Genomic DNA, 24,886 nt, shown 5'->3' with positions numbered 1-24,886 from the left:
ATATATTTTGTATTGAGTAACCTATATTCTCCTGGTTTCTCTTTATACACCTCATAATGGTCAGCTGTATGCTCTTGGAAGGTGCAATCTGAATGGTAGAACACTTTGTCACGTGACACTACCTAGTCTATATTTTGAGGCAGCTGTGTCTAATTAACCCATTTATGCCTCATGTTCCATTACTGGAATGGTAGTGATGTGGGAGTTATTTATATCCTCAAGGTCATCACCGAGGTCTGATTCTTCACACGGGACTGCCTCCTGAGGGTACGTTATCATGTGAGTCACTGCTGCAGATATTGGTGTGTTAGGAGCTGGTCAAAAAATGATGTGAATTTTGGAGAAATTTTTGAAGAACTGAATTTCAAAAATTTCAACCTCTAGCATGGATGGATTAACATCCTGATCTCCTGAGTAGAGTACATACATGCTTTCCAGGGGGTGTATAAAAAAGTCCATTTGGAATAAAACATTAGAACTGCATTTTCTATTTCCTTAATATCTAATTAACTAGGATAATTATTTATTTTTTAAAACATGTAGGTACATATATATGAAATTTGAAATAAAAATTTACTAATAAGGGTACAAAATCAAAAGGTTTAAAGGATAGTCTTGTGGATAATTAAGCTAACTAATAACCATGAAGGCTATTTTCTTTTATACCAATCCAGAAAAAAAATAATAGAATGAGGAAAAACTAATGAAACAGCGACTCCTTATTAATTACCTATTATATCCCAATCGCTGTGTTATTGCAAATCGTCACAACAATGCTACAAGATAGGTATACTACTTTAAACATTAAAAAAAAAAAGGAAAACAGGCTTAGAAATATTAAATAACTAATCCAGGGCCATACTTTCTTTGATTCAAAAGCAAGTCTTTCAACATTATTAGTACTGTATCTGTTTCTCAAACTTCTACTTAAGTTCTCCTAACAACAACACAGAGTGATCTGGGATCATTGTGCAAATATGACATTTACAGACCACAAAAGTGAAGGCAACTTGTCTTCTTTCGGAAATTCACATATATTTTACATTCTGTAATATATTTATATACATTTTTATTTATTTTTATTTTATTGTATTTTTTTTCTGAAGCTGGAAACGGGGAGAGACAGACAGACTCCCGCATGCGCCCGACTGGGATCCACCCGGCACGCCCACCAGGGGCGACGCTCTGCCCACCAGGGGGCGATGCTCTGCCCCTCCGGGGCGTTGCTCTGCCACGACCAGAGCCACTTTAGCGCCTGAGGCAGAGGCCAAGGAGCCATCCCCAGCGCCCAGGCTATCTTTGCTCCAATGGGGAAGAGAGAGACAGAGAGGAAGGAGGGGGTGGGAGGTGGAGAAGCAAATGGGCGCTTCTCTTATGTGCCCTGGCCGGGAATCGAACCCGGGTCCCCCGCACGCCAGGCCGACGCTCTACCGCTGAGCCAACCGGCCAGGGCTTATTTATATACATTTTAATTTAAAAAGTATATATTTAATTTAAGGCCTTTCCTCAAGAAAAAAAAAATGAAAACAAAATTTTGGGACCAAAACGTCAAGTATGTAGTTAGTGTACAAGAAAAACATAAAGCTTTTCCAGTAGTTTTAGTGTACTCCTTGATACCTTCTCAGATACCATTGTGATTCAAGGGCCCCGGTGTAAGACATACCATAGAACAAAATGCTGCCTTGCCACAACTGAGGAAAAGAATGCAATTACCACCTGACCTGTGGTGGCGCAGTGGATAAAGCGTCGATCTGGAAATGCTGAGGCCACCGGTTCGAAACCCTGGGCTTGCCTGGTCAAGGCACATATGGGAGTTGATGCTTCCAGCTCCTCCCCCCCCTTCTCTCTCTTTGTCTCTCCTCTCTGTCTCTCCCTCTCCTCTCTAAAATGAATAAATAAAAAATTAAAAAAAAACACTTAAAAAAAAAAGAATGCAATTACCCAAAAAGTTTCTCCATGCCCCCAAGTCAACATGTCTTTCACACCTTTAACTAGCCTAATATTTAAGCCGCCTATGACTTACCCACATGGTAGTTGAGCCTCCAACTTTTACATGTTGTTGGCTAAAGTAAAGAACCAGCATCCTTCATCTAAAGTACAGTGCTTATTTCACATGGCTACAAAAATTTTAGTTAAGAACAAGCTTTATTTAACTTACCATATTAAACACAGAACATTTTTTTATCCTCTAAAAGTATTAGAGAATATGGTGCTCTTTTGGGGCTGATTATCAAAGTACCTTATGTTTCTAAGACAGTTGCTACAGTGGCTTTATTTGAAATAATGGTAGTTATCTTGCTACAACAGTAAACCATAAGCAGTAGCTCTTACTAACTATTGATCTCAGATAAGATGCCACAAGAGTTGAACAGATAAGCATCCCTTTGTCTTAATACTCACTAAACATTTCAAAGTGAGTTTTATTCTGATGGTCCCTCCCTGTTATGCTGTCTATATTATTCATAAAATCAATTTTAATTAGCATTTTATAAATATGCATTAAATGAGTAAGTATGGCTTTGTAAAGTATGTTAGGGGATGTTACATAAGCTAAAAATATCAGAATAGAAAAAGGACCACTGTCAAAAGGATGAGACCAAAAAGTTGCTCTCCCTGATCACCTGTTACTAGCTAGCACACTGCCCCGATTATTTTCTTCATAGCAATTATTATAACTTTAAATTATCTTGTTTTTGTTTGTTTGTTGTTTGTTTTTTAGCAACAGAGAGAGAGAAAGAGGGATGAAGGGAGAGAGGGTCAGACAGACAGGAGGAGAGAGATGAGAAGCATCAACTTGTTGTGACACTTTAGTTGTTTGTTGATTGCTTTCTCATACATGCCTTGACCCAGGTGGCGGGTTCCAGCCAAGCCAGCGACCTTGGGTGCAAGCCAGCGACCATGGGGTCATGTCTAGGATCCCATGCTCAGGCCAGCGACCCCACACTAAAGCTGCTGAGCCTGCGCTCAAGCTGGCAAGCTTGGGGTTTCAAACCTGGGTCCTCAGTGTCCCGGGTCAACTCTCTATTCACTGCGCCACTGCCTGGTCAGGCTCTTGTTTGTTTTTTTGTTTATTTAATTTCTCCCTTTCCATCCAACTTAATAAGAATAGAAATTTCACAAGTAAGTGTAAAGATTTATATCAGTCTTTTTTTATTGCTTTATCTTTAATAATCCTTTTACTCTGCATGGTTCATAGTAAAAGTTCAATATTTATTGAATGAATTAATTAATCAGAAGTAATGTTCTTCCTACCTCTGTTACTGTAAGAATGAAGCCTCTCCATTCTTCCCCACTTTCTGTGTTCTCCGTCTAGAGATGAAGACAAAAACAGATACAGAGAAGAAAAGACATGAGTGACTATTTTTAACTACAAATAACTTCCGAATTTCATGATTGTTTGAAAAAGCTAAAGATATATATGCCATCACAAATCATCAAGAGCAACAAAAATGTATATTCTATTGAAGCACACTGTTTTAAAAAGTCAACTGTAATGTTATAAACCACTTAGAATCAGGTGAATGGAAGAAACAATTCATTTTTCTTTTTACTTAGAACTATTAAAATTGCTTTCTTTTATCAGATATTTCAATATTGCTTTCTTTTGTCAGAAGACAAAAGTATACAATTTTAATCTGTTTATTTAGTGAACAAGTAAAATTGTACTCATTTACTTAACTCAAAAAAATTTAAATGTTAGCACACATACTTTTACATTATGTCAATTCATGGTTACTCCTCTAATTGGTTATTAACATTGACTGGTTTAAAATTTAGCTTTTCTTAAATTGTTATTTTTTTAAAGAGTCTAGGCCAATTGCTTTGCAGAATGTCTCTGAATTTATGAAATATGGGTTTGTCTAATTCAGTGGTTCCAAACATGTATCATGTTGGACCTGTCTCAGAATCACCTAGGAACTTGGTGAATGCCAAGTTTTTGAAGACCAATTCAAGGACAACTTTTAAAAAACACCAGGTGGGATCTCTGACTTCATCACAAGACAAAGTATATGGTTTCAATGTGCTTGTATACTAAACAAATGAACATGCCCTTTTAAATCCCTATTTAGACAAGCATAGTTCTTGGCAAAAGGCAAAAAATATTAACAAAATATATGACTTGGCACTCCTCATGTAATTCCCCTTTACCTCAGCCACTAGGCTGTGAAGAGGTGAATGCTATTTATAACCACAACTGTTTCAGACTGATTTCTTCTCTTCACTCACCTTCAGTTGCACTTCTTCTTTTGGCAAAACAATGGTGAATTGTGCACAATTCTTGTCATTTGAATTCTGCTCAGTAAGGCATGTGAGGTCGATTATGTCTAACTTGTCAAAGTACTGCAAAGACAAAGGAAAATTTCATTAAATTATTTCATGAATAACATACATTAGTTTTAGTAAGAAGGAAAGTAAATAATATCTTCCTTTCAATTGATTGATAGTTTGCATGATATCCTGGTTTTCAATGTGTCACCTCTTTCCAACTCAAAGAGCACTTGAAAATATATCAATATTATGTGCTGGAGGTGTCTCATACAAGTGTGCAAGCTGATTTGTTAAATTTTCAGGAATTTTGCTAGCTGGTTGTTAAACACAGCCTTTATTAAAGTTAAATTATATAAACAGATAAGTACATTAATTTAAAAGAAGATAATTAAAAATCAAAATTCATCATTTTCTAATTATATTACCACATAACATTTGCTATGCTCTTACAGTTGTTTACATCTTCATTTCTGTGTAGTGGAAATATGCTATATAATGGTGTGTTACTGTGCCTTTCTTCCCACCTCCATGTTCAGTGAGGTCGGTCACATAATAGATTGAAACCCACACATGGTAGGAATGTTCACACCTTGGAAATTGGTAAACCTTACCATTTAGGGCTTGGTTTATTGTTTTATTAATTATCTTAGAGGCCAGCAATTATTTTCTGAAAAGGTCAAATAGTAAACAATTTAGGCTTTTTGGACCACATGCAGTCTCTGTTGCAAATTATTATTATTATTATTTTAACAACACTTTATAAGTGTAAAAACATTCTTAGCTCATAGAGTGTATAAAATTGGGCCACAGGCGAGATTTTGCACAAGTGCCATAGTTTGCTGGCTTCTGATCTGGACTTAAGAAAGTGAAAGAGAAAATATTTATAATGCAGATGAAACTTTAAAATTTGTTGTGTCTCAAACTTTTTCATTTTGAACAAAACAAAAAGTTAACAAAATATTATTCTATAATTCAAAAACCGTAATTCAGCAAAGAAGTTGTTGGTGTTGAAAAATAGGTGAAATTCTGACATACATGATTGTTTTACTTTCCTTTTACTTGTTAATGTAAACAAAAATATTAGCTAATATTCATGTCAAATAGCATTTAATGACAATAAATTTGTTAGGAAAACAGCATATTGAAAAACAACCCTATTTATCATATCATGATTGAATTGCAATTCCAATATGCATTCAGAAAAATCAACAAAAACATTCCATGAGAATCATTTGCTTATATGAAAACTATAATAAAAAGTATTGTATATTTTTAATTGTGTACCATACATTCTTTATTTATTTATTTATTCTTTTGTATTTTTCCAAAGTTGGAAACGGGGAGGCAGTCAGACAAACTCCCGCATGCACCCGACTGGGATGCACCCAGCATGCCCACCAGGGGGCGATGCTCTGCCCATCTGGGGTGTCGCTCTGCCACAATCAGAGTCATTATAGCGCCTGAGGCAGAGGCCACAGAGCCATCCCCAGAGCGGGGCCAACTTTGCTCCAGTGGAGCCTCGGCTGCAGGAGGGGAAGAGAGAGACAGAGAGGAAGGAGAGAGGGAGGGGTGGAGAAGCAGATGGGCGCTTCTCCTGTGTGCCCTAGCCGGTAATCAAACCCGGGACTCCCGCACGCCAGGCCCACGCTCTACTACTGAGCCAACTGGCCAGGGCTCCATACATTCTTTATGTCAATCTTTATAATACATTTATATACATATATTCATACATATATATGGTTTACAAACTATATTTATATTGTTGGGCAGATAAAATATATTATGCTCACTTTGTTAAAGATGGTGATGCTCACGTGAAAGCCGTCGCCCAGGTGATAGTATTAATTGCCCTTCTTGCTTGGGATGGGCGTGATTGTATTAATGTGTGTTGGGGGAGAGCTTTCATGCCAAAAAGTTTTAAAAAGGAGATCACGTTGTTCGGGAGAAGTGTGATTATGTTCTTCTAGGAGGAGAGCAGAGAGGAGAGCAGATAAAGGCCACATGGAGGAGGCCAGGAGAAGCAGCCAAGATGGCAGAATGCTGAAGGAAAAGCCAGTTTGTGCAGAGAGAAGGAGATGGAGAACAGAGGTGAATAAGGCTGGTGAGCTAGAAACCTTAAATTCTAAAAAACTCGGTTAAGTCAGTAACTTCGTGAGCACTGAATGAGAAGGTTTTGGAGCCAGTGTGTGTTTTTACTTGCCCACTGGGTGCAAGCTAGGATTAAAGGTAATGGCCCACCAGTTCTTGGCTCCGTCATTTCATTACTGTAAAGCCAGTATCCACGGCCACCATCATAGCCATCCGGCCCATGCAGATTCGCATTAGATTCGGACAGACGGTAATTGTTGGGCAGATAAAATATATTATGCTCACTTTGTTAAAGATGGTGCTGCCCACGTGGAAACCCGTCATCCAGGTGATATTAGTTTCCCTTCTTGCTTGGAATGGGCATAATTATATTAATGTGTGTTCGGGGCGGGCTGTGGGCAGGCAGGATTCTTATAGCCTGGGGTTTGGTTTTAGGACTAAGTCTTTAGTACCCACCCTTTTTGATGTGGGGTGGTACACTCTCATGAGGAATCCCATTATGCCTCAGATAAGTGAGTTTGTATCAGAGACTTCCTAGTTTGTATATTGTATTAAAGGTGTTGATTTCTGCACTATAATGTGGGGCAGACCAGGAGCTTGCTCTCTCTCGGTTCCTGAGATTAGCATTAGAGCAGAGAGCAGGTTGGAGAGCAGAGTATGGCCACGTGGAGGAGAGGAGAGGCAGCCAAGATGGCAGAGTGATGAAAGAAAAGCCAGGTAGTGCAGAGTTTGTGCAGAGAGAAGGAGATGGGGAACAGAGGTAAATAAGTCTGGTGAGCTAGAAACCTTTGATTCTAGGAAACTCGGATATGGCAGTAGCTTTGTGAGCACTGAATGAGTGGGTTTTGGAGCCCAGTTTGTGTTTTTATTTGCCTACCAGGTGCAAGCTAGGACTAAAGCTAATGGCCCACCAGTTCTTGGCTCCGTTGTTTCATTACCATCTGTCTGAATCCAATGCGAACCTGCATGGGCCAGGAGGCTGTGATAGTGGCCGTTCCTACTGGCCACTCAGTAATAAAACAATAAAACTGGTGAGCCATCAGCTTTAATCATAGCTTGTACCCGGCAGGCAAGTAAAAACACACACTGGGCTCCAAAACCCACTCATTCAGTGCTCACAAAGCTACTGACTTATTCAAGTTTTTGTAGGATCAAAGGTTTCTAGCTCACTAGCCTTTTTATCCTCTGTTCCCCATTTCCTTCTCTCTGCACAAACTCTACACAAACTGACTTCTCCTACAGCACTTCTCCATCTTGGCTGCTTCTCCTGGCCTCCTCCACGTGACCTTACTCTGCTCTCCTCTCTAATACTAATCTCAGAAATGGAGAGAGAGCAAGCTCCTGGTCTGCCCCACTTTATAGTGTAGAAATCAAAACCTTTAATCCAATATACAAACTAGGAAATCTCTGATACAAAGTCACTTATCTGAGGCATGATGGGATTGCACTATCCCACATTGAAAAGGGTGGGAAAGGCTTAGTCCTAAAACCAAGCCCCAGGTTACAAGGATCCTGTCTGCCCACAGCCCACCCTCAACACACATTAATACAATCACACCCATCCCAAGCAATCACCTGGGTGATGGGCTTCCACGTGGGCAGTGCCATCTTCAACAAAGTGAGCATAATATATTTTATCTGCCCAACAATTACCAACTGTTTGAATCCAATGTGAACCTGCATGGGCCAGGTGGCTGTGATGGTGTCTGTGGTTACTGGCTTTACATATGTGTGTGTGTAGACTGGTTTATATGTAACTGGCCAAACTTATTCTCTAGTATTAGAAAAATTAGCACCATATCTAATAAGGATAATAGAATTTTTATGGTATAAGTTTTTGCTAAATTAACTTTATTCTTTACTTATTTTTATCTCCTTTTATTTTTCTCCCTGTTAAGTGTAATATAACTTATTTTACTATATTTTTATGTCTTATTTTATCTTTCTGAATAAATTAGGGCATAAAAATAGTAAGTAAAAATTTCAGAGCAATTTCTGTTTTAATAAGGTTGAGGTTAAGTTTGGGTTGGCCTATTTATTTTCTTTTTTTTTTTTTTTTTTTTTTTTTTGTATTTTTCTGAAGTCAGAAACGAGGAGGCAGTCAGACAGACTCCTGCATGTGCCCGACCAGGATCCACCCGGCACGCCCACCAGGGGGCGATGCTCTGCCCATCCGGGGCATCGCTCTGTTGCGACCAGAGCCACTCTAGCGCCTGAGGCAGAGGCCACAGAGCCATCCTCAGCGCCTGGGCCAACTTTGCTCCAGTGGAGCCTTGGCTGCATGAGGGGAAGAGAGAGACAGAGAGGAAGGAGAGAGGGAGGGGTGGAGAAGCAGATGGGTGCTTCTCCTGTGTGCCCTGGCCGGGAATCGAACCCGGGACTCCTGCATGCCAGGCCGACGCTCTACCACAGCCTATTTATTTTCAATGAACAAGGAGACATTAAACACAGAAAGAGAGGTTTAAGGGAAGGAAGGCAGAATTAAACATTTCACAAGAATCTTTTTCTTTGGGTTGTCTAGATCAAGTTCAGTGAATTTTGTTGAGACAAAAGGAAGCAAAGAAGGAAGAAGTGGCCCAGTTAGATAGAGTGCCTGTAAGCTGATCTATTGATTAGAAAAAAGGAAGTCATATCTCTTTGTTTTTAATTGTAGTGTTGAAAAGCGCCTCCCAGGTCATCTCTCTAACCTAATTTGAATGCCCTCCGGGCTACCCCTCCATGTAGTCGTCTAGCCTACATTTGAACATCTGAAGCAAAAGGGAACTCATGCCTCTTATGCAGTTTGGCCTATTAATAACTTTTTTTTCTTGTATTAAGCCACTGTTATTCTTCAGGCAGTTTTCAACCCTTTGTCCTATCCCTTTTCTCTGGAATAATACTAACAAACTCGGTGATTTACACGACCTCCTGAGAGCCTTTCAAACTAAATGCAGCTGTGTGGCCAATAGTCGGACCAGCTTTGTCATGGCCATGCAGGTACAGGTTCCCCTTAGATTCTGGCAGATGGTAAAGAAACAGTGGAGCCAAAAAATGGTGGGCATTCCTTTATTAAAGTCTCGCACCAGCTGATAAACAACAAAGAGGGCTCACAAAGCCACTGATACATTATCCGGTTCCACAACCAGGACAATCTCCGGTTTCTCCTAAAATCAAAGGCCCCATCAGTCTCAGCTGAGCTCACAAAAGCCCCTCACCTTTGGTTCCCATCTGCATACCTTCTCCTCTCTGTTCTCGATGCAAAACATAGCTCCCTCCCTTCTCCCCCTCTTTCTCTTTCAGCAAAGATTAGCAAGACAATGGCCCTTCCCAAGCAAGAAGGTAATTCGCAATTTCACAGATCACATACCTGGCGCTGCCCAGCACCAGTTTTAACAATAAAAGTGACCAAATTCAAAAAATACAAATTTTACAAACTCATTTGCCCAACAGCAGTTTTAAATTCTTTCCTATTATAGGCTAAATATCTACAGTTCTTGCCTATTCTATTCCTGTGCTTTCTTTTAAGACTATCACCCAAAAAATTTCTCCCAAATTCTGCATCCTCTTTTCACATAATTGGTAGAAGGGCATGTTGGTCAAATAAGTTTGTAAATTGATGTGTATGTTTGCTTGCTTATGGTTTTCATTGTGTGTGGGAGACAGGCTGTAAGCAGGCCGGGTAGTTGTGGCCTGAGGCTTCATTTTAAGACTAAGCTTTTCCCTATACCCTTACCCTTGTCTGTTGCATGATGTGGGTGGTGCACTCTTAAAAGGAATCCCATTATGTCTCAGATAGGTGACTTTGTATCAGAGATTTCCTTGTTTGTACATTGGATTAAAAGGTTTTGATTTCTATACTATAAAGTGGGGTAGACCGGGAGCTTGCTCTCTCTCAGTTTCTGCTATCACTATTGCAGAGACCTCCCTGATCCCTTGCCCTTCATGAGAAAAGCAGGTTTTCTGCTTTTCCCTTGTCTTCTCTTGTGAGACACCTGTCTTAGTGAGACACCAATAAACAGAATGGCCCACCATCCTCCGACTCCGCCATTTCTTTACCATCTGCTCGAATCCAATGGAAACCTGCATGTGAAGGCCACAATGGTGGCTCCTGGCCATACAGACAATTCTGTACCATTTTGTTATAACAGTCTCTTCATGGCACAATAGTGTATGGCCAGCAGTTGCCACCGTTGTGGCCATGCATATGCAGGTTCCCATTGGATTCGGGTAGATGGTAAAGAAAAAGTGGAGCCAAAAAATGGTAGGCCATTTCTTTATTCAAGTCTCACACCAGCCGACAAGCAACAACACACAGGGAAAACACTTCCCTTTCACTCAGAGCTCACAAAGCTACTGACACATTCATCAGTTCCACAACCAGGAGAATCTTCTCCGATTTCTAGAATCAAAGGCCTCACCAGTATCAGAGGAGCTCACAAAAACCCCTCACCTCTGGTTCCCCATCTGCCAACACGGCTTCTTATTCTCTTTCTCCTTCTCCCTCAGCACTCTGCATCCTCTCTGCTCTCACTCTGCAAAAATGGCTTCCCTCTGCCTCTTCTTCTCCTTCCTTTTAAAACTTTTCTGGTGCAAAACCTCTCCTCCAGCAAACATTAGCAAGACAATGGCCCTTCCCAAGCAGGAACGTAATTTGCAATTTCACAGACAACATGCCTGGCGCTGCCCAGTGCCATTTTTTAACACTAAAAGTGAACAAACTCAAAAAATACAAATTTTACAGATTTATTTGCCCAACAAGTAGTAACAACGGTGGCTCAGGAGAAAGACTCAGATTGTACCTCTTTCATTAGCTGTCTGATCTTGTACAATTTCTTAATCTTTACACTTGATCTACTCTGATCTATAAAGTGGGGGTTAAAATAGTACCTACTCTGCTGAGTTGTTGTGAGAATTAAATGAGATAATGTGTAAAAATACCTGAATGCTTACTATGGGCCTTACATTGACTATCTCATTTAATCCTTTTGATAACCTATGAGATAAGCTATGTTGCATCCTAATTTTAAAGATTTGAAACTGAGTATGTTGAAGATATTTCATTTTCCCCTTTATAGCTTCACCACCCACCACCGTGCACCTGGATAGGGACCTATATGGACAACATTATTGGCATCCTTGCCTTCTATCTTTCTGCTGGGTTGGATTGGTGATGAACATTGGCAGGAGATAGAAGAGTGAGAGGACTGAGGTTAGGAATTTATTACCCTAAGCAATTTCTTCCCCAACCAAAGATCATACTGCTATCAAGGCAGTCATCTTCACAGAACTCTCCTCACTATTCGCTCATTCTGTCCTTTACCCCTAGCAGTGGGAAGCGGGCACTGTTACTAGCCTCAGGGTTCTGAACTATCCTTTGTGGTTTTCTTACAGCCTGTCCACTGCTTTGAGTATTGCATCTTTATTAAACTCTTTTTTTGTGTGTGTGCCCAATTTGATATGTCAACGTTTTCCTACCAGTTCCCTGTCTGATACCACCGGAACACACATAGGTTAGGGAAGTTATCCAAGATACCAAGCTGGCTGAGTGACCAGTGGCAGGACCAGGATAAAAATTCAAGTAGTCTATCTGAAGACCAGGTTCTCAATCACTAAGCTGTACTGTCTCTTCCAGTGAGGAATAACTATTAATTTTTACTTGTAGTGTGTTTTATACAAAGGTTAGACCAAGGTTTTTATATTTTTACTGACATCATTGGAGAATTGGAAGGCACAACAGAGAAATTAGTTTTGCTAAAATTTATTACAGAAAAGAGGGTCCTTGGGTTATGACAGTCTTAACATATGACCTTTCGAGTTTATGATGCTCACTCCATAAAAACAAAAAAATTGAGACATGAATGTTTTGGCTTATGCCGTTAGCATCGTACTTACAGACTACGTGGGGGAGCTAGTTTGGTTGCCATGGCAGAAGAATACACAGTATTGTGACATATGAGTGAGGGAGTTGGCCCCCCCCCAGTATACTTACCTACGCCATTTTGGACTGTTAATACAATACAGCAGTGGTCTCCAACCCCTGGGCCACGGACCAGTACCAGTCTGTGGGCCATTTGGTACCGGTCCACAGAGAAAGAATAAATAACTTACATTATTTCCTTTTTATTTATATTTAAGTCTGAATGATGTTTTATTTTTAAAAAATGACCAGATTCCTTCTAAGGAATCCGTCTAAGACTCACTCTTGATGCTTGTCTCGGTCACGTGATACATTTATCTGTCCCACCCTGAAGGCTGGTCCGTGAAAATATTTTCTGACATTAAACCGGTCCATGGCCCAAAAAAGGTTGGGGACCACTGCAATACAGTGTACAGTACAATATATTTTTGTCCTTTTCTTTTTTCCTGTGGCTTAGTTGTGTTTTTATGTTCTGGAGTATGATTTTACAACTGTATTAGGATAGGTAAGTGACTTAAGCTAGGGTATGTTTCAACTTACACCAAAATTTGGGTTACATCACTGTCATAGAAACAGAACTGTGTCATAACCTGAGGACCCGTTGTATTTGAAAACAGGTTTATGTAAATCTTGTCTATTCAGACTTCTGTTGAGAGATAACTATTTTGGGTTTGTCTGTATGTTTCGTTTTGTTTTATTTTGTTTTAGATGACGTCTGGTTAGCTTACCACTAATGGTGCTGAAATGCCTGCAGGTTCTTTCTATTTCTTTCATCAGATCTGGATTTGTAGTAATGATGTTCTAAGGAGTGTAGGCTACTACATTTATGGTTCAAAATGTTTTTATTTAAACAAGTTGCTGGATCATAAAATCTCTTGTAAAAATAGTATTACAAGGTAGATAAATGTTTGCTACTAAAAACTACATTTTATTTGTGGAGACAAAAAAAAACAAAAATGAAATACACAACCACTTCTCAATTTTTTGAACAACAAATCAATTATTTGAAATTAATGTGAATAAATAAATATCAGAATCTCTTCATTGTTGTTCTTATGCTTGAGCTCTTAGAAATCTTGTTTGCTGGGTTATGGTTTTGTTTTTCAAGAAAAATTAAATTGTGGCCTGACCAGGTAGTGGCGCAGTGGATAGAGCATCAAACTGAGATGCAGAGGACCCAGGTTCAAGACCCCAAGGTCGCCCGCTTGAGCACAGGCTCATCTGGTTTGAGCAAAGCTCACCGGCTTGGACCCAAGGTCACTGGCTTGAGCAAGAGGCTACTTGGTCTGCTGAAGGCCCGCGGTCAAGGCACATATGAGAAAGCAATCAATGAACAACTAAGGTGTCGCAACGAAAAACTGATGATTGATGCTTCTCATCTCTCCCTGATATTGTCTGTCTGTCTCTATCTATCCCTCTCTCTGTCTCTGAAAGAAAAAAGAAATTGTGATGTATTGTATGTTACAAGGTTTAGAGAATCATCTAGCTCCTTTTAATTATAATTGCATGTGACAGCAAAATGGAAAGAGGGAAAATTAAGGTTATCTCTTAGTATTAAGCAATTGTGTTCAGATGTATAGTTACAATTTCCACTTTTCAATCAAGTTTTTATTATCAGGATTAGAAAGAAAAGAATGCAAAATTTAAAATATAAGTTAATAAAATACAAGTTAATATCCTCTTCTGAGTTGCCCAGAAATTCTTATTACTACTAGTCTTATAATTGATAGCCTTCACAGATATAAATATTTTTATTTGAATTAGTTTTTTTTGTTTGTTTGTGGTTTGTTTTTGTTTTTTTGTATATAGGGTCAGAGATAGAGTCAGAGAGAGGGATAGATAGGGACAGACAGACAGGAACGAGAGAGATGAGAAGCATCATTCATCAGTTTTTCGCTGCGACACCTTAGCTGTTCATTGATTGCTTTCTCATATGTGCCTTGACCGCGTACCTTCAGCAGATTGAGTAATCCCTTGCTTGAGTCAGCGACCTTGGGTCCAAGCTGGTGAGCTTTTGCTCAAGCCAGATGAGCCCGCGCTCAAGCTGACGACCTCGGGGTCTTGAACCTGGGTCTTCCGCATCCCAGTTTGACACTCTATCCACTGCGCTACTGCCTGGTCAGGCTTGAATTAATTTTACTAAAACATTTTTACTCTTTGAAAACAGAAAATTTCAAATGAACGATAAAATATATATGACAAATGTTTATTGGGAAAAATTGAATCAGCTGAACATGTTTAATGACTTACTGTTGTACTTTTTTTGTCATTATAAAAGAAAAGTGTGGTTCCTCTCAATTCTGTCCAATAATGTTTAAATTCCTGTGGGAAAGAAATTATAAGAGTCAGTGTAATATTCAGTTATTTTCTTACTGATATTTTACTTTATAACTTTCTTAATTAAAGTAAGATTCTTCTTTATTTTGAGATTAATCACCTAATTTTTATGGCTTAACTTTACATTTAACTTGATTCCTTCACAAATTTATTTTAGTATAAGATGTGAGGTAATGATGCAATTTGATCTGTGTTTAAATAGGTCATTTACCATAACTTTCTTCATTGATTTAAGACATTTGACTGTTATGCAGTTTTAGTGCGAGCCTGCACCTGTAAGAGGGGCCGTTTAAGGGACCAGGATAGGACATACAGCAAGCATTTAATATCTACTTTCCAGGACAGTTGGGAGGATTGAATAAAAAATTTTAAGACAATTTATTCATTTTAGAAAGAAGAGAGAGAGAGAAGGGGGTGGTGAGGAGCAGGAAGAATCAACTCCTATATGTGCCTTGACTAGGCAAGCCCAGGGTTTCAAACCGGCCACCTCAGCCTTTCAAGTCAATGTTTTATTCACTGCTCCACCACAGGTCAGACAGGACTGACTAAAGTAATGCATGTAAAGCACATAGCATAGTACATGACTCATAGTTTGGTTTCCATAAGTAGTATATATTTATATACATCAAAGAAATGTGAGCAATTGATAATGATAAAAATAACACAGCTAAACTTTGAAGTCCAGATTTCATTCATGTGGTGAACAATTCATTATTAACATATTCACAGTTAGGGTTCTATAGAAATATTAATTTTTAAGTTTAAAAAATGTAAATAACCTAGTCAGACTCTCATTTCTCTCAAGTGAAAGTTCATTTAAATAGGGAAACTTACCTTCTATTTTGACTGTCTGTAATACAAAAGAATGGCGAGGGGGTTTAAGGAGTAAAACCCTCTGCAGGAATATGCTATAAAAATATGCAGAGTTAGAATAACAATCAGAGACAACAAGGCACCCTTAGCTGATGAGAGTCCAGGGGCCTCTCTGACCTGTACTGGAAACAGTGTGTGCTGGAAACAGCAAGACAGCAGGATAAGGTTCAGTAACAGAAAATGTTTAGGCTCTCAGAGATTAGAGGTCAGCGTGTTCCTTGTCCTTTACACCACCCCCTGAAAACTTCTGCTGTTTGCTTCCTTGAGTTATTTGTACTGGCTAATAAATATCTGAGTAAGGCTGGGGACTGTTGCCTCCCCTCGGCCCCTGGGAGCATTTCATCTGGTCTCTGAGAAGTTCATTGTCAAAACAACAATTCTTCACATCTAAATACTTACATTCATACCCAGCTCTTTCCAAAAGTATGTTTTAAAAAATTCCAGTCAGTTTCACGGACACATTTATCACTGCTCCATTTAGGGTTTAATAGATGAATTTTTATGACATATTGGATTATATGAATTTACATTGAGGATTAAGGTATTAAGATCACAATGAAGAATTTTTAAAAATTTGTTTATAGGCCCTGGCCAGTTGGCTCAGCGGTAGAGCGTCGGCCTAGCGTGCGGAAGACCCGGGTTCGATTCCCGACCAGGGCACACAGGAGAAGCGCCCATTTGCTTCTCCACCCCTCCGCCGCACTTTCCTCTCTGTCTCTCTCTTCCCCTCCCGCAGCCGGGGCTCCATTGGAGCGGGGATGGCCCGGGTGCTGGGGATGGCTCTGTGGCCTCTGCCCCAGGCGCTAGAGTGGCTCTGGTCGCAATATGGCGACGCCCAGGATGGGCAGAGCATCGCCCCCTGGTGGGCAGAGCGTCGCCCCATGGTGGGCGTGCCGGGTGGATCCCGGTCGGGCGCATGCGGGAGTCTGTCTGACTGTCTCTCCCCGTTTCCAGCTTCATAAAAATGAAAAAAAAAAAAAAAAAAAATTTGTTTATAAATGTGAAGACACTCATATATTATAGTATTTTGTGTCTCTTTTAATACTAACAAATCATTTATCTATTTTTTGAGCAGCAAATATTTGTCATTGCTTCAGAATTTATATACTTATTTCCTCAAATAATGGGAACTCTAAACCCATTGCTTTTATTTGCCTTGGCTCCCAGAAAGCTCAAGATTAAGTTCATCCTGAATTACAACAACCATCTTTCTGATATTTTTAGAAGAAGAATTTTCTTCTTGATAAGGTGCTATATTAGTCAACTTTTGCTGTGTAACAACCTACCCTAAAACTTGGTGGACGGAAACAGCAAATGTTTTCTATTTTTTATCATTCTGTGGCTCACTGAGGATTCTTCAAATGGCAATACTTGGCTGTGACTGAATGGTCTAGGGTGGCCTCACTTACTTGCCTGGGGTCTTAGCTGGGAATGCAGAATGACTGGGAGTGGTATCACCAGAAATATATTGGGTCTTTGTCCCTCAGTTCCAGGAATAAAGATCCTAAAACCTGAGTGATAAGAGTGTTCTTGTTACTCATAATGAGCCCTTTTACATCAGACCTGAGTTTATATTAATGAAGTGACTTAGAATGGGACCCATGGAGAGCTTCTGGATGGGGCTGGACCCCAAATAAACAGTGATGAAAGGGTTGGAACTTTCAATTTATCCACTCCAAAAAGGGGAGAAGGACTAGAGATTAAGTTTTATAAAAACTCTTGAACAATGACATTTGATGAGGCTTCCTAATTATTGAACACATCCACATGCTGAGAGAGTGTTATACCCAACTTCACAGAGACAGAAGCACTCACTTATGGGCTTGGGACCCTTCCAGACTTTGCCCTATAAACCGCTTCATTTGTTTTTCTTACCAGTAAATATAAGGAAAGCATCTTCCTGAGTTTTGTGAGCCACTCTAGTAAATTATCAAATCTTAGGAAGGGGTCATGGGAGCCCCTGCTTTCTAGCCAGTCAGAAGTGTAGGAGGCCAGGGATTTATAATTGGTGACTGAATTGGGGATGGTGGTGAGGAACAGTCTTATAGGACTGAGTCCTTAATTAAGCTGTGGATTCTGCACTAAATCTGGGTATGTAGTTTCAGAATTGAACTGAATTGTTCAACAACCAGTTGGTTTCTGAAGAATCAGAGAAATGGCTGTTGGTGTTGGGAAACACTCCACTGAGACACCATCCCCACGGTTTCATTCTTCAGCTAGCCTAGACTCGTTCACATGCTGGCAGAGAGATTCTCAGGAGCAAGAGAGGGCAAAATCCCATGTGCTAATCCTCCGCATTTGTCACATTTACCAAAACATGACCCAGGCCAGGTTCAAATGGTACAAAACTAGACTCATCCTTTTTATGGAAAGAACAGAAAAATCCAATTTGAAAAAAGAGTGCATATGGTGAGGCTTGAACAAACTGACGGTATTACTGGAGCAATCTACCTCAGGGGCAGAGTTGAAACTTGGAGCAAAGTTTCTTTGTCTGAGCCCTGCGGTCTCTGCACTCCATCCTACCTCCCCATTAAGAGCTGGCTATCATGTAATATAATGAAATGCTGATGCCTCCTGACCAAGAACAAGTTACTTAGAAAAGAACAATTCCAAAAAGCATAGCATTGAAGGTGCAGCCAATAGGTGATCGCCAAAAGAGCAGTTATAAAACTGGGCAGCCTGACCTGCGGTGGCACAGTAGGTAAAAGCATCGACCTGGAACACTGAGGTCGCCGGTTCGAAATCCCAGGCTTTCTTGGTCAAGGCACATATGGGAGTTGATGCTTTCTGCTCCTCCCCCCCTTCTCTCTCCGTCTCTGTCTCTCTGTCTCTCTCTCTCTAAAATGAATAAATAAAATCTAAAAATAAAATAAAACTGGGCAGAATGATTCTTCCTCATCTAAAATCCAAATGCCCAATAGATACCTGACACATTTCAGAGTCAAGCATTTTTATAAGGCAAGGGAACAAGCTTAATTTCAGCCCTACCAGAAGTCTTTTCTTCTTTTCATATAGGATGCAGTGCTATTGGCATCACAGTCACCCTTTACCTGGTTTCTCTGCTGCCTCCTTATGGTCTCCAGTTTATCCCCCACAGAGCTGCCAGAGAAGGACTGTATAATAGGTGAGTCTAGAAGGCAGTATGCTCAACCTACCCCCTTCCCGTTCTCTCTCAGCTCAGCCTACTAGGAGAGAGTAAGTGTTCTGCTCTATTCTCCTCCACATGGCAAAGGGCCTCTTGGAGCAGCAGGCTTGTGCCTCTTGTACTGAGCCAGTGACTCAGGGAAGCTCAAGACTACCTAAATGGAGGGTAAGCGGTTAGTACAGTTTTGGCTTTAAATCTAAACCATATATAGATAGATTAATAAAAAAAAATAACCAATTCATCTTCATTTCTGTGTCTTAAGATTTTTTTCCCTATTATTATTAAGTGAGAGGCAGGAAGGCAGAGACAGGCTGCTATGTTAGTGCCTGAGGTGAAGCCACTAAGCCATCCTCAGTGCCCCAGGCCAACTTGCTCAAACCATTCCAGCCATGGCTATGGGAGGAGGGAGAGAGAGAGAGAGAGAGAGAGAGAGAGAGAGAGAGAGAGAGAGAGAGAGAGAAGAGGGAGAAAGGTGGAAAACAAATGGTTGTTTCTCCTATGTGCCCTGACTGGAAATGAAATCCAGGACATCTACATGCTGGGAATGCTCTATCAGTGAGCCAACCAGCTAGGGCCTGTGTCTTAATAGTTAATGTTTTCTACTTGGGGAACAGATACCAACAAAAAGGTACAAAATGTACAGGGCAGGGGAGGTAGGAATAACTGCTAGTAGAGTTTCTTTTTGAAATCATAAAAATATTGTAGTACTAGATAGTGGTGGTGATTGCACAATTTTGTGAATATATTCAAAACACTAAAATGTAATATTTACATTGATAATAATGAGTATTGTGCTTTTTGTGTGAGAGTTCACTGTTAAGGGACAAAGAACAGAAGTAGGGAAACCAACCTCTTCTTATTGCCTCCAAGAGTTGTTGAGGATTGAGTGAAATAATGTGTGTAAAGCACATAGGACCTGGGACATAGCAAGTGCCCCATAAATGATGGCCACTAAAAAGAAAAAAAGCGGGGGAGGGGGAGGGGCACAAAGAAAACTAGATAGAAGGTGACGGAGGACAATCTGACTTTGGGTGATGGGTATGCAACATAATTGAATGACAAGATAACCTGGAGATGTTTTCTTTGAATATATGTACCCTGATTTATTGATGTCACCCCATTAAAATTAATAAAAATTTATTTATAAAAAAAAGAAGAAAAAGAAAAAAAGCATTGCCAGATTGGTGCAGCCACTATGGGAACAGTATGGAGTTTCTTCAAAAAATTAAAAGTGGGCCTGACCTGTGGTAGTGCAGTGGATAAAGTGTCACCCTGGAATGCCGAGGTCGCCGGTTCAAAACCCTGCAACCAGGACTTGCCTGGTCAAGGCACATATGGGAATTGATGCTTCCTGCTCTTCCCCCCACTTCTCTCTCTCTGTCTTTTTCTCTGTCTCTCTTCTCTAAAAAAATGAATAAATAATTTAAAAAATATAATAGATTTAAAAAATAGTTAAAAATGGAACTGCTTTATGACCCAGTGATTCCACTCCTGGGGATTTATCTGAAAAACCCAAAACACTAATTTGAAAGAATATATGCACCTGTATGGTCATGGCAGCATTATTTACAATAGCCAAGATAACATAAGCAACCCAAGTGCCCATTAATAGATGAGTAGATAAAAAAGCGGAGGTACATATGTACAATGGAATACTACTCGGCCATAAAAAACATGAAATCTTACCATTTGTGACAGAATGGGTGGACCTAGAGGGTATTAAGCTCAGTGAAGTAAGTCAGTCAGAGAAAGACATATACCATATGTTTTCACTTATATGTGGAATCTAAACAACAAAATAAATGAACAAACACAAAACTGAAACAGACTCATAGACACAGAGAGTGATCTGGTGGTTGCCAGAGGGGACGGGGGTTAGGGGGCTATGGGAAAAAGGTGAAGGGATTAAGAGGTACAAATACGTAGTTACAAAATAGTCACAAGGAGGTAAGTAAAGCATAGGGAATACAGTCAATAATACTGCCATAACTCTATGGTGCCAGGTGGGGTACTAGAAATATCAGGGGAACACTATGTAAAGTACATGATTGTCTAACTACCAATCTGTACACCTGCAACCAATACAAAATAAAATTGAAATAAAAAAAGCAGTGCCTCCTCACTCACATTATTAACAGGTACTTTGCATTTTTCATTATCCATGTAATGATATACCGTGATTTTTCACATGGTGATTTGTATGTGTGTGACAGACAGTGGGGACATCTAAAAATCCCTAAAATAGATCTCTTTCCATGGGATTATATATAAATGGGAAAGGATATTTTATAAACTATTGTCATTTATATAAATGACACCTTTCATTTCACCTATATAAAATCACCCTTTCATATTGTCTTAAATAGAAAACTTGACTTGAAAAATATGGTTTGAGAAGTTTGCTAATATATACTGTCTCTAAGATCAAGCAGATGTACTGTAAAACCATGAGAGGGTTTAGTTACTCATTGACTTGAGATTAAATAATAAAAGAATTCAAATTTATCTTGGGATTTTATATATATATATATATATATATATATATATATATATATATATATTTTTTTTTTTTTTTTTTTTTTTTTTTTTTTTAAGTCTTTTCCATCCTGCTCTAGTTGTAAGCCTTTCAATGCTGGGGGCGAGTCAAGGCCACCCTGTATTTTGTTAACAAGGATGAGGATGAGGGAGAGTGGAGAGAACAGAATGTAGGCATATTGGTTAGAGAAGTTAATGATGGGTTGTGTAGTTTTACTGACATATAGTGTTTAAGATCAAGTCCAAATTTGAGACTCTTTGATTCTAGGAGGAAAGGAAAGCAAGAGAAAACTCTAAAATCAGAGTCTGCTGCTCTGTTCATCTTTTTCATTAGCTTCATTAGTATTAATCTATCATCAGACAGAAAACCTCAGGTCATTAACAGCCAGTCACAGTTTATTGATTTACTTCTGTTTGTATCTGCAGGCATCTATCTGTGCTCCTGGGAAAAATTAGGGAGCTACTTGTTCATGACAGAATGATATGAATCAGGTAGAATTAACCAGGAAAAAATGGGAATTTTTCTGGTAAATGAACATGTAGATTCATAGAAAGAATTAAGGAGGATTTATTAAATTAAATGGAGGAAGAAGCAAGAACAAAGACACTGAATTGAGGGTAAAGGCCACCTGGAGGAAAAATAAGATTACAAGTAACAATAGGTGCTGTGAAGGCCAACCACAGCCACAAACCTAAGAACAGATCAAACATCCATTAGGTATGCAGAGACCTGTGGGTCTCGTCTTGATTTACTTTCTGATAAGCTGTCACGAATACTAGTATGATCTGAGTCATGTATAAATATCGTTCTCAATAATCAACATCTAAGTATATATTTATATCTATGAAAGTATGTAAATGTTTTTAAAAATAATTTTAAAGAACACATTTTTGAATGAAATACAGTTAGCACAAAGTTTCTTATTTTTTAAGCAATCAGTTGTGCTGAGTCACTGAAGTAAGAAAAAGGACTGAAATGGGACTTTTGAATTTATTGTTAGCTTCATAATCATTATATGACCTTGTATTTAGAGTTTAAGGTCACTATCTCATTTTTATGCAATTAAGCAAAGGTTTGGAAGTATTGAGCTTACTGTTGAGCTCAGTGTGATAAAGAATCTAGTGATTGACAACTCCAACCTTTGGAAGGCTACAGTCAAATGGAATTAGAACTTTAGTTTGATAGGCAGCATGATGAGGTTAAGCGCTTTGCAATCCAATCCAAACGAGGGTTCTTAATGGATAAGGAACCTTGACCATAACTTCTGTGAGCCACAACTTATTCATCTATGAGGGGTATAAAATGTATTTCTATCCAGAAGAGTTGCTCTAAGGATAAGAGTGACAGGACATTAACATTCTGGCATATCTGCTATATGGGCACACCTTAAGAAAATATACCCACTATTGCCTGACCTGCGGTAGCGCAGTGGGTAAAAGCATCAACCTGGGACACTGAGGTCGCCGGTTCAAAACCCCGGGCTTCCCTGGTCAAGGCACATAGGGGAGTTGATGCTTTCTGCTCCTCCCTCCCTTCTCTCTCTGTCTCTCTCTCTCTCTGTTTCCTCTCTCTAAAATAAATAAAAAATCTAAAAAAAAAGTTAAAAAAAAAAGAAAATATACCCACTATTATATAGCCCATTTGATCATTATAGCAACCCATTCAGTTTTACAAAAAAGGAAACAGATTAAAAGATTGAAAGGAATTGCCCAAGTTCCATAGCTGGGCTGATATTTGTATCTTCTGGCTCCCCAGTGCTCTTTCTCGTTGATGTAACTAGTCAAAATGGGTCACAGTGCAATTTCCAGTTAAGTTCCTCTCTATCCTCTATCTCCAAGTCTCTTATTCTTTTTCTTGTGAGTAAACAAAATGCCACTTAAAGAAGGATGCCTAGTGGTCTCCAAAGTGGGGTGTATAAACCCCAGAGGTGTGCAAGATAATCCCATTGGGGAAGAAACTTTTAAACTTTTAGAATATCTAATTATATTTTACTTATTTCATTCTTTTTTTTTTTTTTTTTTTTTTTTTTTTTTTTTTAGCCAGAGAAAGACATAGACAGATGGACAGACAGGAAGGGAGAGAGATGAGAAGCATCAACTCATAGTTGCATCGTTTTAGTTGCTCATTGATTGCTTCTCATATGTACATGCCTTGACTGGGAGACTCCAGCCAAGCCAGTGACCCTTTCCTCAAGCCATCGACCTTTGGGCTCTAGCCAGCAACCATGGGGTCATGTCTATAATCCCACACTCAAGCCTGCGACCCTGTGCTCAACCTGTTGAGCTGGTGCTCAAACCAGTGACCTCCAGGTTTCAAACCTGGGTCCTCGGCATCCCAGGTCAATGCTCTAACCACTGTGCAACCACCAGTCAGGTTATTTCATCTTTCTTAACTGCTTTTTTGCATACCTAGTAATTCGCTTGTAGTATTTTTTAAAATTATTTATTTATCTATCTATTGCTTTTTAGAGAGAGAGAAAGGCGGTGGGAAAGGAGTGGTATGTGCCTTGACCTTGGCAAGCCCAGAGTTCTAAACCAGTGATGTCAGCATTCCAGGTCAATGCTTTATCCACTGCACCACCACAGGTCAGGCAGCTTGTAGTATTAATACAGAAGTACAAGTATATAATTTCTAAATAAATTAATAGTTTTATATTAGAGATTTGGGCTCAAAATTATTGAAAGGAATGTGCTATTTTAAAAAGTTATAAATTACAGCATAGAGAACTATGTTTGAGAGGACACCTCCGCTTTGCAAATTTTCCTACAGAGTCAAATGGAATACATACCACCCACAAAGCATCCTAAGTATTATCTTTTTTCTCTTTGAAAAAAATTTTCACCTACCCTAAGTGTTATCTTTTAAACTCACAATTTTGAACAATGTTTTTAGAACATATTATACATAATGTTAAGCAGTATTACTTTTATCATTTTCCACAATGTTTTTACAAAAGTTTGCCACTTTAAAAAATAACTTGAGCATTATTTATAAACTTAAAACAACTGAGAATAAGAGCAGATGATTTAATTTCAGTCATAATATTTTATCTTAATGATACATGTCATTATGGATATATATAAATACAGGAAACATTTTATCTATTAAGCCAAAATCTTCTCTGATGTGTAAATGAATTCTTTGGAAATGAAGCTTATTGAACTTTTTTATCTTACTAACTTAACATTAGAACTTTATAATATTATATACAGGGGTAGGCAAAAGTAAATTTACAGTTATATTATTATTAATTCTTGTATTATATATTTTTCCATACAAACAACTGTAAACCTACTTTTGCCCACCCCAGTATAATACATACATATAATACACATATGTTTAAGCCATACAATGTATTTTAATTATGTAAAATTGCAATAGTATTTCTGAGCTTCAGGAAGAGAGTTTAATTTCAATGGAAAGAAGGCGGTCCTTGTCACATCACAACACCATGAAGTAAACGTTATTAAAGGCAGAAGCTTCTAGTTTAACATTATCATCTGTGGACTTACCTGGTATTCTGACCGCTTGACTAATAAAAAACCTTCGAAGTATAAGGGTAGAGCAGTAATCTTTAACCTTTCTTGGAAGATCCTGCGAGGCGCTGGTTTCGGGGGCTTCTTAGCCATCATACCCTCTCGGTGTGTGGTTTGGTTTCAACTCTATCCAGCCTCACACAAAATGAGATCTCCCTTGTGTGAGAGGAAAAAGCAACTGTTCAAAGAGGAAGTCCCAACTTGAT

The 24,886-nt window shown here is 39.1% G+C and overlaps 1 protein-coding gene across 2 annotated transcripts in view; it reads right to left on the bottom strand.

Annotated features, from left to right (window-relative positions):
- Positions 1-24,886, bottom strand: part of STAP1 (signal transducing adaptor family member 1) — a 60,053-nt gene that overhangs the window by 20,369 nt on the left and 14,798 nt on the right. For both annotated transcript variants that reach the window (XM_066387791.1, XM_066387790.1), the window contains exons 3-6: positions 24,657-24,836; positions 14,504-14,575; positions 4,228-4,341; positions 3,253-3,309 (exon numbers count right to left, since the gene is read on the bottom strand). In XM_066387791.1, coding sequence (XP_066243888.1) covers positions 3,253-3,309; positions 4,228-4,341; positions 14,504-14,575; positions 24,657-24,776 — 363 coding nt within the window. In that variant the 5' untranslated portion in view covers positions 24,777-24,836. The remainder of the gene's footprint in view (positions 1-3,252; positions 3,310-4,227; positions 4,342-14,503; positions 14,576-24,656; positions 24,837-24,886) is intronic.

This window comes from Saccopteryx leptura, chromosome 5 (assembly GCF_036850995.1).
Source record: "Saccopteryx leptura isolate mSacLep1 chromosome 5, mSacLep1_pri_phased_curated, whole genome shotgun sequence".
Classification (NCBI taxonomy): Eukaryota; Metazoa; Chordata; class Mammalia; order Chiroptera; family Emballonuridae; genus Saccopteryx; species Saccopteryx leptura.
Note: the sequence above shows the minus strand (reverse complement) of the source record. Positions and strands in the feature narration are given on the sequence as shown.